Below are 16,279 nucleotides of genomic sequence, written 5' to 3'. Positions count from 1 at the left end.
CTGACGCAGGGGAGTGTCTCACAGATGACAGATGTGTTTGCTTTTCATGGCTTTATCCGTGCAACAGGCTAGGATTATATCCATCCAGTTATCACCACTTCTTCCCAGATGAGACAACCTTGCATCCACACGGGAGCCTGAGTGACCAGTGCAACATCCAATCAGTTCCAGCCTGGCTCTGAAACTTGACAAAAGGGGGAAAGCAGCTGCAGAGAGGGGTGTTGCTTAGGAAAGCCACAAGGCCAGGGAAGGGGAAAGCAAAGCAGCCTCTCTTGTCCCATTGCTTTGCCACTGAAAATGCTTGGACTGTTGGAAGCAAACAGAGCTTTGAGAATTATTTGATTGTTTTAAAGATTGGTGTGCCGCCTTCCTAGGCAGCCCTCATGAAAACTGAAACAGTAGTGAATATCAGTAAAACTACAATCCCAGCCCTTTAGTAAAAGTAGCTTGAAATGAAGTCTTTGGTGTTTGTTCAAATGCCAGAAAAGTAGGGGCCCTGTCAACTCCTTTAAGGAGGGAGTTTCACATAGTTGGGCCCACCACTGAAAAGGCCCTGCCTCTAGTGGTATAGATCTCAATGGTGAGTCTAAAGCTGATCCTAGGCTGTCCTCCAGATGCCTGATTTCAGTCTTGGATAAATCAGCATACCTTACCAATTTGGTATTTATTTGCTCCAGTTCGAAACAGAATCAAAGGTTAAGATAACTTACTAAAAAGGGGGAAAATATTTAAAGTACTGTATGCAAAAAAAGAATTAAATGCAACCATTTTCCCTGAAAGATAATTTCTATGTTTCTTCTACCTTTCAAATGAGGTCTGCATTTCTATATTTACAGTGTGTGGAATCATAGGCTCATAATACTGAAGAATTGAAAGGTACCACACGGGTCTTTTGCCCAGTGTGGGGTTCAAAGACACAACCCTGAGATTTAAGAGTCTCATGCTCTCACAAACGGCGCATGTACTACATGACTCTTCAAAATTGGGATGCAGATCTACCCTAAACCTGAACTTGCTTGGGTTTGTGGCCTACCTACAAGGAAATAAACACAGTGGGATGTTTCACGGACCTGGATTTTGTTGCAGTCATTTCCTGTTTCGGAGAAAAGAGATTCTCACTTTAAGCAACCTTATAGGGACACTTAACATGGCCTGTCTTTGTCTCTGTGAATACATCCCTGGCACCACCAGCAGCTTCAGATGTGATTGATTTACTGCACAGACATCATTCCTATGCACACAAAAAAGTATGCAAACTTAATTTGGATTGTCATATGTGTTGAATTCACAACGTATCTATTTTGCTTTATATAGACATGCTTTGGAAAGCTATGGCTTCTCAACCTTTATACATGCACCAGAATAGTGGAATGATCGTCACAAATTGGCACACAGCTGGCTGACTGAAATGTTGTCATTTTAGAAAATTTGTCACGTTTTTGATGCAATCCTAAGATTTTTGGGAAAAATTGGCTTGTCTAACATGTTGCATATTGAACACTAGAGGGAGCCAATGTCTGCGTGTTTTCTTCATATAAATTCAAACCTTCTGTCCCTTATTGCTATGGAAATGTTTCTTAAAAGATGTGTTGGTTTCTAAATGTGGCCCTTCCACTCCCAGTGCTTCTGGGTTCTCTCTCTCTCTCTCTCTCTCTCTCTCTCTCTCTCTCTCTCTCACACACACACACACACACACACACACACCAGTATTAGCAAAGTTTCCCAGTTTGCCAACATTATTTAAAAAGGTAAAGGGACCCCTGACCATTAGGTCCAGTCGTGACCGACTCTGGGGTTGCGGCGCTCATCTCGCTTTATTGGCCAAGGGAGCTGGCGTACATCTTCTGGGTCATGTGGCCAGCATGAGTAAGCCGCTTCTGGCGAACCAGAGCAGCACACGGAAACGCCGTTTACCTTCCCACCAGAGCAGTACCTATTTATCTACTTGCACTTTGATGTGCTTTCGAACTGCTAGGTTAGCAGGAGCAGGGACTGAGCAACGGGAGCTCACCCCATCGTGGGGATTCGAACCATCTACCTAATTATCGGCAAGCCCTAGGCTCTGTGGTTTAACCCACAGCGCCACCCGCGTCCCTTAACATTATTTAGGCCATGCATAATTTTCTACACTGACTTAATGGCACAACATTCATAGTTGGGGGTTCATAATTGGGGGTGGAGAATCAAATCCTTCCAGCCTCAGCTCTAGAATTCAGTCTGCTTAAGCAGCAGAATCATAGAATCATAGAGTTGGAAGAGACCACAAGGGTCATCGAGTCCAACCCCCTGCCAAGCAGGAAACACCATCAGAGCACTCCTGACATATGGTTGTCAAGCCTCTGCTTAAAGACCTCCAAAGTAGGAGACTCCACCACACTCCTTGGCAGCAAATTCCACTGTTGAACACCTCTTACTGTCAGGAAGTTCTTCCTAATGTTTAGGTGGAATCTTCTTTCTTGTAGTTTGGATCCATTGCTCTGTGTCCGCTTCTCTGGAGCAGCAGAAAACAACCTTTCTCCCTCCTCTATGTGACATCCTTTTATATATTTGAACATGGCTATCATATCACCCCTTAACCTCCTCTTCTCCAGGCTAAACATGCCCAGCTCCCTTAGCCGTTCCTCATAAGGCATCGTTTCCAGGCCTTTGACCATTTTGGTTGCCCTCCTCTGGACACGTTCCAGTTTGTCAGTGTCCTTCTTGAACTGTGATGCCCAGAACTGGACACAGTACTCCAGGTGAGGTCTGACCAGAGCAGAATACAGTGGCACTACTAGTGTCATGGACCTCCTGGATACTGAGGGGTGGTGGGAGGCACCAGTTGGGGAGCCCCCGAGGGAAGAAGCCTCAGAGCCAGGAATTGATGGGGGGACAACGAGGAGTTGTCATAGGGAGAAGAGAGAACAGACTGGGAGGAGGAGGTGTCTGAAGCTGAAGAGGCAACAGGGTTGAGTGAGCAGGAAGAGACTGGGACAGAGAGCAGTGCAGAAGCAGAGACTGGAGAGGAGGGGAGACAAGAGGCAGAGTTGAGACAGGCTGCTGAAGAGACAATGCGGTACCCCCCTACTGTTACAATCAGCTCCCCTCCCACTGGTTTCCCAGCACTAGAAGAGGTATGAAGAGAGCGGAGCAAAGACAGATGTGTTGATGGAGTCTCAGATTCCTTGGGAGCCAGTGTGGCATAGTGGTTAAGAGCGGTAGACTCGTAATCTGGTGAACCGGGTTTGCGTCTCCGCTCCTCCACATGCAGCTGCTGGGTGACCTTGGGCTAGTCATACTTCTCTGAAGTCTCTCAGCCCCACTCACCTCACAGAGTGTTTGCTGTGGGGGAGGAAGGGAAAGGAGATTGTGAGCCACTTTGAGACTCCTTCGGGTAGTGATAAAGCGGGATATCAAATCCAAACTCTTCTTCTTCTTGGGATGGACCTGGGGGAGTAGGAGGCTTACACAACTGTGGGAATGCCTGGACCTTCAGTCCCCACAACTGCCTCATAGGGACAAGATCTACCAGGAAGAGTTGCTGTGCTCACTAGGCCTGGCCTCCTGAGCTGTTTGTTTCTTTGAATAAAGATTTAACTTCACTGATGCTGTGTGAGTTATTACTGACCTGCTCCTGGCACCTGCCTCTGACATCAGGTATTAAAAGATTTTAAACAGTTCCTGCTAGGAAGAGTTGGCCTTAAACCCATAGGAAATGGGTTCTAAAAACACGTCTTCCTTTTTGTTGTCCTGGTGAAGGAGGCGGCGAGATTAACATAATAACTTTGGGGCTTTTCTGGCAGGAGCCTCAGGCTGTTGAAACTCACTGATTAGTTATTGTGGGGCAGAAGGAGGGAGTGATCTTTTAGGTCACCATATCTTGGCTTAACACTTCCAGAAGAAATATGATGCTGTTTCATTTAGATTTACAAATGATAAGCGAGCATGGTAAAAATTTACAGTGAAGGAGACAGCAAGCAACAGATTTAACAGGAGGTGTTGCAGGTCAGCTTACTTGAACTTGCCCTGGCTAAAGCCTCTCTAGGCCAAACCAGAATTTTCCTTCTCAGGTATGGGCAACCATTGCAAAAGCTAGATTTTAGGGGCACTGTACTTCATAACAGTTGCTAGGATCCAAGCCAATGTGACAATTTTGTTGTTGTTGCAAAAAACTAAACTAAACCCAGTCTTTCATTCGCTTTTCCCCTACCCTGTCTTTTCGGATGTTCTCTACAGGTCCTGCGTGACAGACATGTGTGAGTGCCCTGTTCATAAAAACTGCTACTGTGAGTCCTTTCTCGCCTATGCTAGAGCCTGTCAAAGAGAAGGTCTGAAAGTTCACTGGAAACCTGAGCAGAATTGTGCTGGTAAGTGTGACGCACTGATTACTTCATTGCAACTGCAAATACATTTCCTACTGTGCCCATGTAACAAAACCTGGTTTTTGCTCCTGGCTTCTCTACTTAATTCTCCTCCTCTCTTCACCCAATCCATGGGCCAGCAGTTTTGCAACACGAGGGGCTGATTTGGAGTGGAGAAGTGATAGGCAGGGAAAGGGTTGAGCACCCCCATCCCAAAGCTGGTCGTTCCCCCAGCCCCAGCTGAAATAGCCCTTAGGCAACAGGCTTGCAACACAGTTCTGCCCCACATGCACAATCTGGCGGCTTGCAGTATTGCAGCTCTGTTAGAGCAGAGATGGCTAAATGGTTCCCAGGTGCTGAAATCCAGTGGCCAGCCGGCATGCATTGTGCTCTTTGGAGAGAATACAGGAAGCGTGTCTGACAAGTGAGATTCCAGCAACTTTGTACTAACAAGCCCATTGTAAAACTTAGCATCGGGTACCTATTTCACTTGTCTGAGTCTGCTGGAAGAACAGAGGGGTGAGTAGCGCAAGGATCACAGGACTGTAATCGTGAGAGACTCTAGCTGATTACTGACATTTCCTGGACTGCTTGCTCTCTCATGTGGAAGCACAGATGCAATCGATCTTCCTTCATAGGAAGCGAGAAATGAATGGCAATCTGTGGTGGAAAAACACAGCTGATCTGCATCTATTTTATTCATTAAACTGACTAGTCATGCAATCCACTAATCATTTAAATCCAAGTGCTTGCAATTAAGTACTCCAAAAAGTTTTGGTGGAGCATGGAACAGATTTATCCCACTATACCCTTATGTGTTTTGGGCCATTCCTGGCAAGCATGGCAAAACACCCAGAAGCCTCCAGTGGGAAGGAGTGTGATGGGGATTTTGACCACCTGCCATGCTCCTTTCAGAGTAGTTTGCCCATGTTTGGTCCTCCCCTCCTGTACTCAGCTCTCAGCACGGGCACAGTATGTTCCCTTCGCCACAGAGTCCTAGGAAATAAGAGAAAATTAGAAGCAAATTGTTTAAAACGTAAAACCTTGGTCAGATAGCATAAAACAGTAGCATAAAACACAACTTTGAAAGGAAGAGCATTGAATGAAGACAGTGCAAAGCCTCATATATTGCTTTATAAAGTAATCCTTGGGCCTATTTTTTTTATATGAAAAGAGAGGAAGAAAAGGTAGTGTAGCACACAATCGTATTTTTTAAAATATAAATTGGGATCAGGCAAGGAAAGGCAAAATTTGGATGTTTCAAATTAACCGTAATTGGAACTTGTAATGGCAAAATTAAAAACATACCAGTTTAAGTGTCATCCGTTTTGTTTTCTGATTTTCTGTTTTTGCATTAGCTTTTATTATGTTTAAGAAAGGGATAAAAGGTGTTGATTGATTCCAGTTCTGAGGTAAATTAGGGATATAGATATAGATATATAGATTATAGATATAGATATAGATATAGATATAGATATAGATATGCCTTTTGGAATGAACAAAAATGATGCTAAAATATATGCAGGTTGATTATTGGTGTGCAATTTAAGAAGACTTGGAGACTGATTTTGCCTGTTGCAGGCCCACAGGGGTCGTTTTACTGGCCCCCGAGCCACCCCTGAACTGAGCTTCCTGCTCGGTGAGTCCCCATGTGCTGCGCTAAACCAGCGCAGATGCTGGAAATCGCAGGCGTTCATGCCCGCCTGCAATCCAGCCCACAGAGGGGCTCCTTGCCACCCCCTTCTATATGCAGTGTTAAAACAACTACAGTGGTGCCCCGCAAGACGAATGCCTCGCAAGATGGAAAACCCGCTAGATGAAAGGGTTTTCCATTTTGGAGGTGCTTCGCAAAACGAATTTCCTATGGGCTTGCTTCGCAAGACGAAAATGTCTTGCGAGTTCCTGCGGGGGATTTTTCCTCCCCCCCTTTTCCCCAAGCCGCTAAGCCGCTTATCAGCTGATCCTAAGCCGCTTAGCCACTTAACAGCTGATCCGCTAAACCGCTTATCAGCTGATCCGCTAAGCCGCTAATGGGCTTGCTTCGCAAGACGAAAAAAACCACAAGACGAAGAGACTCGCGGAACGGATTCTTTTCGTCTTGCGAGGCACCACTGTATTCATCGAATTTCTGAGAAGCAGGAAAGAGCAGCTGACTCTCATATCTCTTAGACACATATCTCTTAGACAATTTCCGGGCTGAGGCCTCTAAAGCACTTCGCCTTGTTTCCTTGACATTTACAGTAAATGTTCCACTGAGAAATTGCAATAAAAAACACTGCGCCGTTGTGCCATAATATTACAAGATATGGGATATGGTAAAACCCATGGGTATAATTTTAAGCGATGACATTCCTCTTTCTTTGAATTATCTTCCAGCCACCCAGTGTAAACATGGTGCCGTCTATGATACCTGCGGTCCTGGATGCGTGAAAACATGCGACAACTGGAACGAGATTGGTCCCTGCAATAAACCCTGCATTGCAGGCTGCCACTGCCCTGCAAACTTAGTCCACCACAAAGGAAGATGCATCAAACCCATTCTCTGTCCACAGCGGTGACATTAGCTTTTATCCACAAGGACTTTGTAACTGGTGGCTTTTGGTAACCTTTCTAAGCTCACATCCAATGAAGGACTGCAGTGCTGGCTGGCAGATTTTGCAAAGCACTCTCACGAAGAGTGGGGGGAAATATGTGTGCCTATATATTTATATGTGTATATGGATATATATATATATATATATATATATATATATATATATATATATGAACATAAACACAAGTGTATGTTGATACAAAGAGAGAGGCGTGGTAAGATAATTTTAAAAGACTCTGGACTTGCCAGGATTACGGGTCCCCCCCTTTTGATAGTAATGTATATTCTCTGAATTACAAAAGTCACCCATCCCTGCTCCTTCTGCTACATGTGATCCTGGACTTCTGCCCCCAAATCCTGGCCCCGATGGCCCCCCTCTGTGTGTGTGTGTATTGTGTAATAGCATGTTCAGGGAGAGCAGAAATAAATGGTCGTACCCTTGGTATTGCAGGACAAAAAAAATGGCGGGAGCACCTGCCACTCCCCAGCACTATAGAAATGTCCCCATAACATGAACTTGAACAAATTCTCAACCCAACACCCCTAACTTCTCTGGCTTAAATACATATAGGCCCCTGGGATATGGTAGCCTCAGTCCTAGTTTTAACTATATATACCCACATACACATACATGTGCGCACACATATGAAAATAGGCATCATTTATATAAACCATAGAAGGATGAGTTATTATATGTATATTATTTTGCTATAAAGTTTATGTATTAGCATTTCTGTTATCTCCACCTGTAAGCCACGTGAGTCATTTGTGTAACTAAGGCAGGTGTTTGATGGCACGATAGCACCCACCGAGCCATCGCCACCCAATTTTCCATGGATGCGTCTCCCAAGGCCACAGGATTTCTGCATAAAGTTACTATTAGATCCCGATTTCCGGATACGTAAGAAACAGGTGTTATCAGAAGCTCGGATTTATCCAGGGACGGCTCAGGTTTCCCACCTCAGACCAGCCTCGGGTGATTGTTAAGAGCACCTTAATTTAGCAAAGAACCCTGGCATTGGAGATGCCTCGCTGGTTCGTTCCAGCGTTCCTTGGAACATCGCTTTAGTTGGCGTAACATTTAAATGAACCCAACCACATGCATGGGGGCAGAGGATGTAGCTCCCAACCACCAGGCACGCAGTGTAGGGAGGGCCAGAAGGCTCATGATTTTGAGGGGACGCAAACCAGTCTCCCCCAAACAGGAATCCACACCCTGCCTGCCGCTGAGGGTCTCTGGGCCCCAGAGCCTAGCCTGGCCTGGCCCCCTCGCTTAATGGCCGCCCAGGTAGTGTGTGTGTGTGGGGGTGTGCAACAGCTCTCTCCCTTCTTGTGGTTTTCAGCAACAGGTATTCAGAAGCATATTGCCTCCAGCAGTGGATATAGAACACATCCACCATGGTGAATGTTGGCAGAAGGGGAGAATGGTGACAGTCATGGTTGCACTTCTCAGCCTTTTTGTCCTCCTGGACTAGACAACAGCCGAGACGTGTGCAGAAAGGGACGTGTAGCACATGCAGCAAGAGACTCAAATATTCACTGTGCTGCCATTCCTAAGAATTCCCCGGCCATTTTCCACAAACGTGTTTTGTGCCAGCTGATAGCTATTCCCTACTACCTGAGATGGGAAGATTATTGTTCATGCTCAAATGTTTCACTTCTTTTCAAAATAAAAGTGGAAGAACTTTATCAGAGAGAGCACCTGTGTACTGTACAGGATGAGTAACAAAAAGGAAAAACAAAAGGTGTTTATTTAAATATTTAAATGCATCTACCTGTATATGTTATGTTTGATAGCCATGGAAAATAAATATTAAAGAAACAACAAAATATTTGTGTCAGACAAAGACCTAACCATAGGCTTTCAGTTCATCTCATAAACAATTTTGGAATTTAATTTCTTTTAAAAATAACCATTAAATACTATGCCTGTTTGAGATGGAACAGCGGTTTGATTCATTATAAACATATTTACTGTTTTGAAATTCATAAAGGAAAAAGGTTTTCCTGTGATTCTCTGTCCAACACCTAGAAGAACTTTTTTTCTTGCATGCATGTTTGTAAGTCTCAGCACATAAAATGTGAAATCTGATGCAAGCAAACCTTTGGGCCTTTCCCAACTTTAGCAGCGTGGAAGTTGATGCAATGTGGCTTCTTTGTAGGACCAGAAGCACAGAATCATTGGGGAGATATTCCCAGCCCCCCAGAGCAGATTTAGGTGTAGAGGTGTTCCACTGAGCAAATTGAACTCTGGTTTGCTTGCAGACAAGCACCACTGAGTATATATCATGCTGGTGCTTGCAAATGCCCTCATGATTTATTTATTTTTTAAATTACATTAATAGTATGCCACCCACACAAGTCAGTGTGGCCTTAAATGATAATAATGATTAATCAAATGAAAACTAATCTGGGCTCTGGGAAAGAAAATGCCACATAAATTTCAGACCACACTGGACCTTAAGGGCTTTTAATTTTTTTCTCTCTGAACGTCAAGTTTCACTTAAAATAAACTGCATCAGGTTAACAGGATGTAAATCCATACAATTCAGTTTGAATGTTTCAAGGTAAAGTCACATGTTTCAAAAGCTGGTTCCATTATTGGAAATAAAAGCCACCAGAAGGGCTTTCCTTTGAAATGCTGTTAAGGCAAAGGTGAATTGCTTCTAAGCTGTATTAAAAATTCCTGTTTTTAATACCGCATTGAAAATCCGCTTTATCGCCCCGCCTATTTGGATAAAGGTGTTGGGTTTAAAAAGTTATTATTTGTTTAGGTTCAAGGCAACAGAGGCTGTAGGAATATGCTTCTTGTAAGCTTCTTTTATCTCACATTTCACTGTTGGAGTTGCTTCCTTAGCTTATGGTGAGGCATAATCTGATCTCTGTCAACTTGAACCACTTTGTAAAGTCTCTGTATTGAATATTCTTACAAAGATCTGAACTTCATGTAAGCCAATGGTTGCAGCTATTTTTGTTTTAAGGTCAATGCATACAATGGTGTGTTGTTGCTTCATCTTCATTTACTGATTCAGGTAAGATACCTGCGAATATCACCTGGCAGATGATAAAGATTTAGCAATTCCTTTAAAATACTGCCTGAGTCAAATTATTGATGTGTTCTTCATCTCAGCAGATAATAAATGAGGACTACCTTTTTGAATCAATGTTCCAGGTTTTATAGTTCGTATTCATCAGCTATTAGCAAATTGTACACAGGACAAATAGCAAACAATAGCATCCCCATTTTGTTTTGAAGGTAAGCTCCTTTGCCAAATGATAAGAGGGACTTTTACTCAAGAGGAATGGTGTACTTCTCATCCTTGAAATAATTTCACATTGATTTCTGCAAATTGTGTAAAGTGCAGCATGTCCGAGGCTTGAGTTTTGCTGTGGACAAACTATGGTGTTTTATCTTCTCAGTACTTCCTTGCAGGCCAGCAAAGATATTTATTGTGAATTGAAAGTGCCTTTAATTTGCAAAGCCAACCAGCACTTTTACAACAGGCTATGTCTCCTTGCTATTGATGGAATCCTAATTTTATATGTGGTTAAGTTATTAATAGAGAAATCAATATTAGTCTGACTGGTGGTCTTTGTGACTTCAAATGTGGGCCACTGGTTTTCAGCTGTGTAAGGTGGTTCTTGTAGGTGCCATCAATGAGCTGCAAAGTTCCTTGTCTCTGAATAGTCTGAACAGAAATTAAGCTCAAGAATATTTTGGTACACTGTACTATAGAACTGCTGATCCGTTTAGCAATGTTAAGATATAAGAAACAACAACCCACGCAGAGCCCAGAACCTTGAAGTGGCAACATTTATCTTAATTTCCTTCAGAACTTGGTTGGTTTTTAGTTGCTTATTGGCAAATGGAGAAATCATCGTATAGTAGATTGGGAATAAAAGTCACTTTAAAAGTCATGCCAGGAAAGAAAAGAAGAAGCACATTTAGACTTCTGCTTCTGACTTTAAATGTCTTCATCCATTTGTCTTAAACAAATAGGGATTTCACTCACCAATCACTGACAGGCAGATACTTTTTCTGAAGGTTGAATCCATAATTCTTTAATATAAACTGCACCCATCAGTTGTAAAGATAGTGCATGGGTTTTTTTAAAAAAAAATGGGCAGAGGTGACAGAGAAAATTGAATAAATTAATCAAAACAATCATTTAAATTCCATTTTGGGATGCTGCATAACAGTATTTCTGTAGATAGAAATTATTCAGAGTTGAAGATTGTTTTCAAAAAACACCTTTTGGGTTTTTTTTAAGGTGATTTTTGTGTATCTATGAAATTAGAGTGATCCCAATGAGTTTAGATTTCAGTGCTCAAACTACTTTAATGTGATCATTAGATGATTTGGTGACTCTGTGGCTTTGAATTTTTAAATCTTGCATTTTCAAGCTTTTTCTGAAAACAAAGCTTTTTAGGACAGTGGTCATAAGGCTTGTGTTTCCAAGCTCTTCCACCAGGAAAAAAATAATAATTTGTGTTTATGTTCTTTAAGTCTGAACTCTGTGTAATAAACTTCCAGTTGCTGAAGTCTTCATCCATTGGTGTAAACAAATAATGATTGTTTTAAAATTTTAAAATCATAGCGCAGGAAAGTGTTTTCTATGCAGTAATTTCATCTTGATGTCAAATATAGATGTTTGGTCAGGAAAGTGGTACATTTTGCTCATTGGTTGGAGAAATAAGATTTCATTTAGAGAATCTCAAAACTTCTTCCATTTGGAATCCATACATCTTCATGCTATCTGAGTTTCATTGTATTATTGCCCTTTAGTCATTGTTGGTTTATGGAGTAATTGGCTTAATTTACATTTATTTTCCAGCTTCATTCATTAATATAAGAATGTTACTTTGTTGTTGAAAATGTGGTCTCTTCGCTTTGCAGATGTGTGTCCTTTACCTTTTTTTTTATAGAAAATATTGTTGTTTTTTATATAGGCCCCATCTTGTAATGCAGTTATTTTTACTGTTCATGTTGAAAACGATAGGCAGGAAGGTTTTGAAAAATTACCTTTGCATTGAATGGTGTACAAGTGTCTGTGTCTCTGAAGATTGTCTCTCATTGAAGATGCGTGCAAACTTGGTTGATCGGAGTTTCAACGTTCACTCGGTCCATTTATTTATAAAGGCTTTCATTCTTTTTAATTCCCTTAACTCTATATTTCCCCCCCGTTCATGAGCCAGACGCTGCAAGGGAATAGGTTCACAGCATAGATAAATATGATCCTTTTCTTTAGTATGTTGAATGATTAGTTTCATCTCTCTGCAAACAATCGGAGGTTTGTGTGCCAGTCTGAATCTTTTCCTTGCAGGCTTAAGCTGTTAAGTGGATGTTTCCTCTTGGTGGGCAAAAAGTAGCATAGCGATGTAGGAGAGGAGGAGACTTCTGTGGCACAGGTAGATGGAACTGGCGAACGAACTGATGTTGCTGAAGGAGAATGGGTGAATCTGTGGGTGGGCAGGCAAGGATCCTGTTGAGCTCTGCCCTTTCCCAGGCAGGGTCGTCCTAGCGGGAATGTTGCAACGCAAAGGCACACTTCTTGTAGGCAGCGTAAAGCAGGAGGATGGCTCGCAGCATTTGGCGGCACATCGCCATCGCCATGCGCACCTGTGGTTCGCGGAGCCCGTGAGGCCTGCGCTGCTGGGGGCTGATGACTTGGCAGAAGGCTGAACGCTCTGAAACCCGCAGCGAGCCGGTCCAGTGCGGAGGCTGTACCGTCACGAGGTGCCCAAAGACTGAGTCGAGCCCCGTGAGCCGCACGGCTTGGGGCTTGTGCACAGCCGCGCTGCATCCCTGCGTCTCTCCAGCCACTCCAGGGGGTTGCGGGTGCCCAGCTCCGGTCTTGGCACTCGGCTCTAGCACCAGGCTGAGTCCCTGGAAGCAAAGCTGCACTTCCAGGTCGGTGGCAGTGGCTGGACTCTGCCCTCCCCGAAAGGGGTGCTTAGTGCTGCTGGGCTTGGGCACGGCACCCCGCAGCCATTGCAGGGACTCATCCAGGGGGGACCAGGGTGCCCAGAGCTGGTACCTGCTGCCCATGGTCAGCGCTGCCCAGCCGCTGCCACCCTGCTCTGCCCAGGCTCTTGTTGCATCTTTCCTCAGTCCGGCGCCCGCGGCAACCCATTATGAGCATCCTTCACTCCAGAACACCAAGATTGAGCCAGTGTTCCACAAGCTCCTCCCTTTGACTCACACAGAATGGCTCTTCCTGTAAGGACAGAATCCCTCCCTCACCATCTGATATTAAAATAAATTTAAATGAACCGAGGCAGGGAGGACCAGATGCGTTCCTTAGCTTTTCAGTACCTGGTGAAGAACTTTTAAGCAACTTGTGGTTATTGTTGTTTTAATAATCTGGGGTTCTCAGTTCTATTATTCATGTCTCTTTGTACATTTATTTTGTTTTGCCTTTTCAATAATTGCATTTCATTCTTTTTATTTTTGTGAAGCTCCCAGAGAACATATATTGGGTGGTGTTACATAGTTAATAAATAATGAGTTAAATAACAAAACTCCTCTAGATGATAAAGGTAAAGGGTAAAGGGACCCCTGACCATTAGGTCCAGTCGCGGATGACTCTGGGGTTGCGGCGCTCATCTCGCTTTATTGCCCGAGGGAGCCGGCGTACAGCTTCCAGGTCATGTGGCCAGCATGACTAAGCCGCTTCTGGCGAACCAGAGCAGCACACGGAAACGCCGTTTACCTTCCCGCCAGAGTGGTACCTATTTATCTACTTGCACTTTGATGCGCTTTTGAACTGCTAGGTTGGCAGGGACCAAACAATGGGAGCTCACTCCGTTGTGAGGACTTGAACCGCCGACCTTCTGATCGGCAAGACCTAGACTGTGGTTTAACCCACAGCGCCACCCACGTCCCTCAAAGAGTTTCCTTAATTAAGCCCATTTTGATTTTAATTTCATACTTATCTGTATACTGAAGTTTTCCATCCACACAAAAATCCACTGAAGAATCGCTAAGACAGGGTGTCCTCCAATATGTTGGACTACAGTTTCCATAACCCCCTGCCCCCCCCACCTTGGCTACGCCCATGGTATGGCAGCTTCCTATGCCCCTACTTCTTACATCCAGGGTGGATAAAACCTATGGCGGGGGTTTTTTTCCATGCTACGCCAAGATTTAATTCTCATCTCTGTTCAAGAGATGTACTCTGGCCCCAGTCTGTATAGTCTGACAGTTGGAGTTTGTCTGGCAAAGTTTGCTTCTTTGGTGAACTTTACCGACACTTAAGAGGAAAATGTGTTAGGCATAAATACACTTCTAAGAAGTTGGCACAGTTTCAGATGAGGCAGATGACACAGTCGCCCTAAAGTGTTTAATTTTTCATTTGCAGTTTGTAATAAATGGTGCTTATCCCTTTGGAAGGAAATTAGTCCATAACAGTTCTTTGGAAATATATCCATAGGAGTCACTTGGCATTTGAAGTTCAGCTTCTATAAGAAGTGGTTTGGCTACTGTTCATAAAGATGTTTCTCTGTAAGTTGCACTTCACCTCAACTTCAAAATCCCCCTCATTAATTTTGTAGCTTTGTTTTGTATGAAAAGGAAGTGTTGCCTTAACAGTGCAATCAGCCCCTCTATTTTTAAAATTAATTTGATATTGGGAAATAGTAATAACAAAGTAGATTAGAACGACCTCAGATATGCAGATGACACAACTTTGATGGCAGAAAGTGAGGAGGAATTAAAGAACCTCTTAATGAGGGTGAAAGAGGAGAGCGCAAAATACGGTCTGAAGCTTAACATCAAAAAAACTAAGATCATGGCCACTGGTCCCATCACATCCTGGCATATAGAAGGGGATAAAATGGAGGCAGTGAGAAATTTTACTTTCTTGGGTCCATGATCACTGCAGATGGTGACAGCAGTCAAAAAATTAAAAGACGCCTGCTTCTTGGGAGAAAAGTGATGACAAACCTAGACAGCATCTTAAAAAGCAGAGACATCACCTTGCCGACAAAGGTCCGTATAGCTATGGTTTTCCCAGTAGTGATGTATGGAAGTGAGAGCTGGACCATAAAGAAGGTTGATTGCCGAAGAATTGATGCTTTTGAATTATGGTGCTGGAGGAGACTCTTGACAGTCCCATGGACTGCAAGATCAAACCTATCCATTTTGAAGGAAATCAGCCCTGAGTGCTCACTGGAAGGACAGATCCTGAAGCTGAGGCTCCAATACTTTGGCCACCTCATGAGAAGAGAAGACTCCCTGGAAAAGACCCTGTTGTTGGGAAAGATGGAGGGCACAAGGAGAAGGGGACGACAGAGGACGAGATGGTTGGACAGTGTTCTCGAAGCTACTAACATGAGTTTGACTAAACTCTGGGAGGCACTGGAAGACAGGAGTGCCTGGCGTGCTCTGGTCCATGAGGTCACGAAGAGTCGGACACGACTAAATGACTAAACAGCAACAACAAACTAGAGCAACTAGATTTAGTGTCTAGGTTTGGCTTGATTTTGTCAAATTATGGATTGATGTCTATGATGATGGCTCCTGCTTGATGACCTGGCGGCTTGAGATTCTAGATCTCATAGTAGAGCGGGGTGCCCCTTTTGTAATTACTCAGTCCCCAAATAATGATCAATAAGCTATTTATTTAAAATTGTGCCTAATGCAAAAAGAAAGATCTATAGCCTCCAAGGTGGGATACCTCCAAGGTGGGACCCCCACCCACCCAATCTGGACAGATTTCAGAAAAATAACGCCTCCCATCTTCACCCACACCTCTTATTGCATTTCTGCTTCCCCCAAATATGTGGAAGTTGCCACTTATGCTATGTATGGCAATACAAAAGTATGTGATGCCAAAACTGGCCAGCCATCACCATAGGATCCATGTCTCTACTTTGGCACAAACATGCAACTTGCCGCTTGTTATCACAATCATGGTGCCAGATGAGATTTTGAAATCAAGGATGTTTAACATTTCATTCTTAGGTTCCAGCCCCACAGTGTTCCAGTCTAAAACTGCAAGCTGACTGACGACCCAGTGTACTTCCCTGTACCAACTGCCCTTTGGCAGACATGACCCTTGGCACTTTGAGCTGGCTGAAAGGTGTTTTTAAAGCTTCATAGGCCTAGCACAGCAGGCAACAAATCCCGTGAGTGAAGATGAGTGGCTGGAAAGTAGGAAAGGAGCAGGCAAAGGGTTAAGCAGGGTACAGGCTATAAGGGTTCAGGGATCCTCTGGCTGCTGGACTACACCTCACATAATCCCTTACCATTGGCTTTGACTCATGGGAGCTGCAGTCCAGCAATATCAAAGGACCTGCCCTGGAACCTTAAGGTGAAGGGAGGGTAATGAATATCAGCAACACC

The 16,279-nt window shown here is 43.7% G+C and overlaps 2 protein-coding genes across 2 annotated transcripts in view; one reads left to right on the top strand and one right to left on the bottom strand.

Moving 5' to 3' along the window:
• Positions 1-7,467, top strand: part of BMPER (BMP binding endothelial regulator) — a 166,405-nt gene extending 158,938 nt beyond the window's left edge. Inside the window, exons 14-15 of the mRNA XM_082192843.1 lie at positions 4,216-4,346; positions 6,717-7,467. Of these exons, the coding sequence (XP_082048969.1) occupies positions 4,216-4,346; positions 6,717-6,898 (313 nt within the window). The 3' untranslated portion in view covers positions 6,899-7,467. The remainder of the gene's footprint in view (positions 1-4,215; positions 4,347-6,716) is intronic.
• A 1,920-nt stretch (positions 7,468-9,387) lies between these two features.
• Positions 9,388-13,046, bottom strand: LOC309515234 (FANCD2 opposite strand protein-like). The gene has a single exon (XM_082192937.1). It carries the CDS (start codon positions 12,980-12,982, stop codon positions 12,452-12,454), a length of 531 nt encoding a protein of 176 aa, XP_082049063.1. The 5' UTR covers positions 12,983-13,046; the 3' UTR covers positions 9,388-12,451.
• Positions 13,047-16,279: the final 3,233 nt, after the last annotated feature.

This window comes from Podarcis vaucheri (genome assembly GCF_965113315.1).
Source record: "Podarcis vaucheri genome assembly, chromosome: 12".
NCBI classification, from domain to species: Eukaryota; Metazoa; Chordata; class Lepidosauria; order Squamata; family Lacertidae; genus Podarcis; species Podarcis vaucheri.
This window is presented reverse-complemented; position numbering and strand designations above follow the sequence as displayed.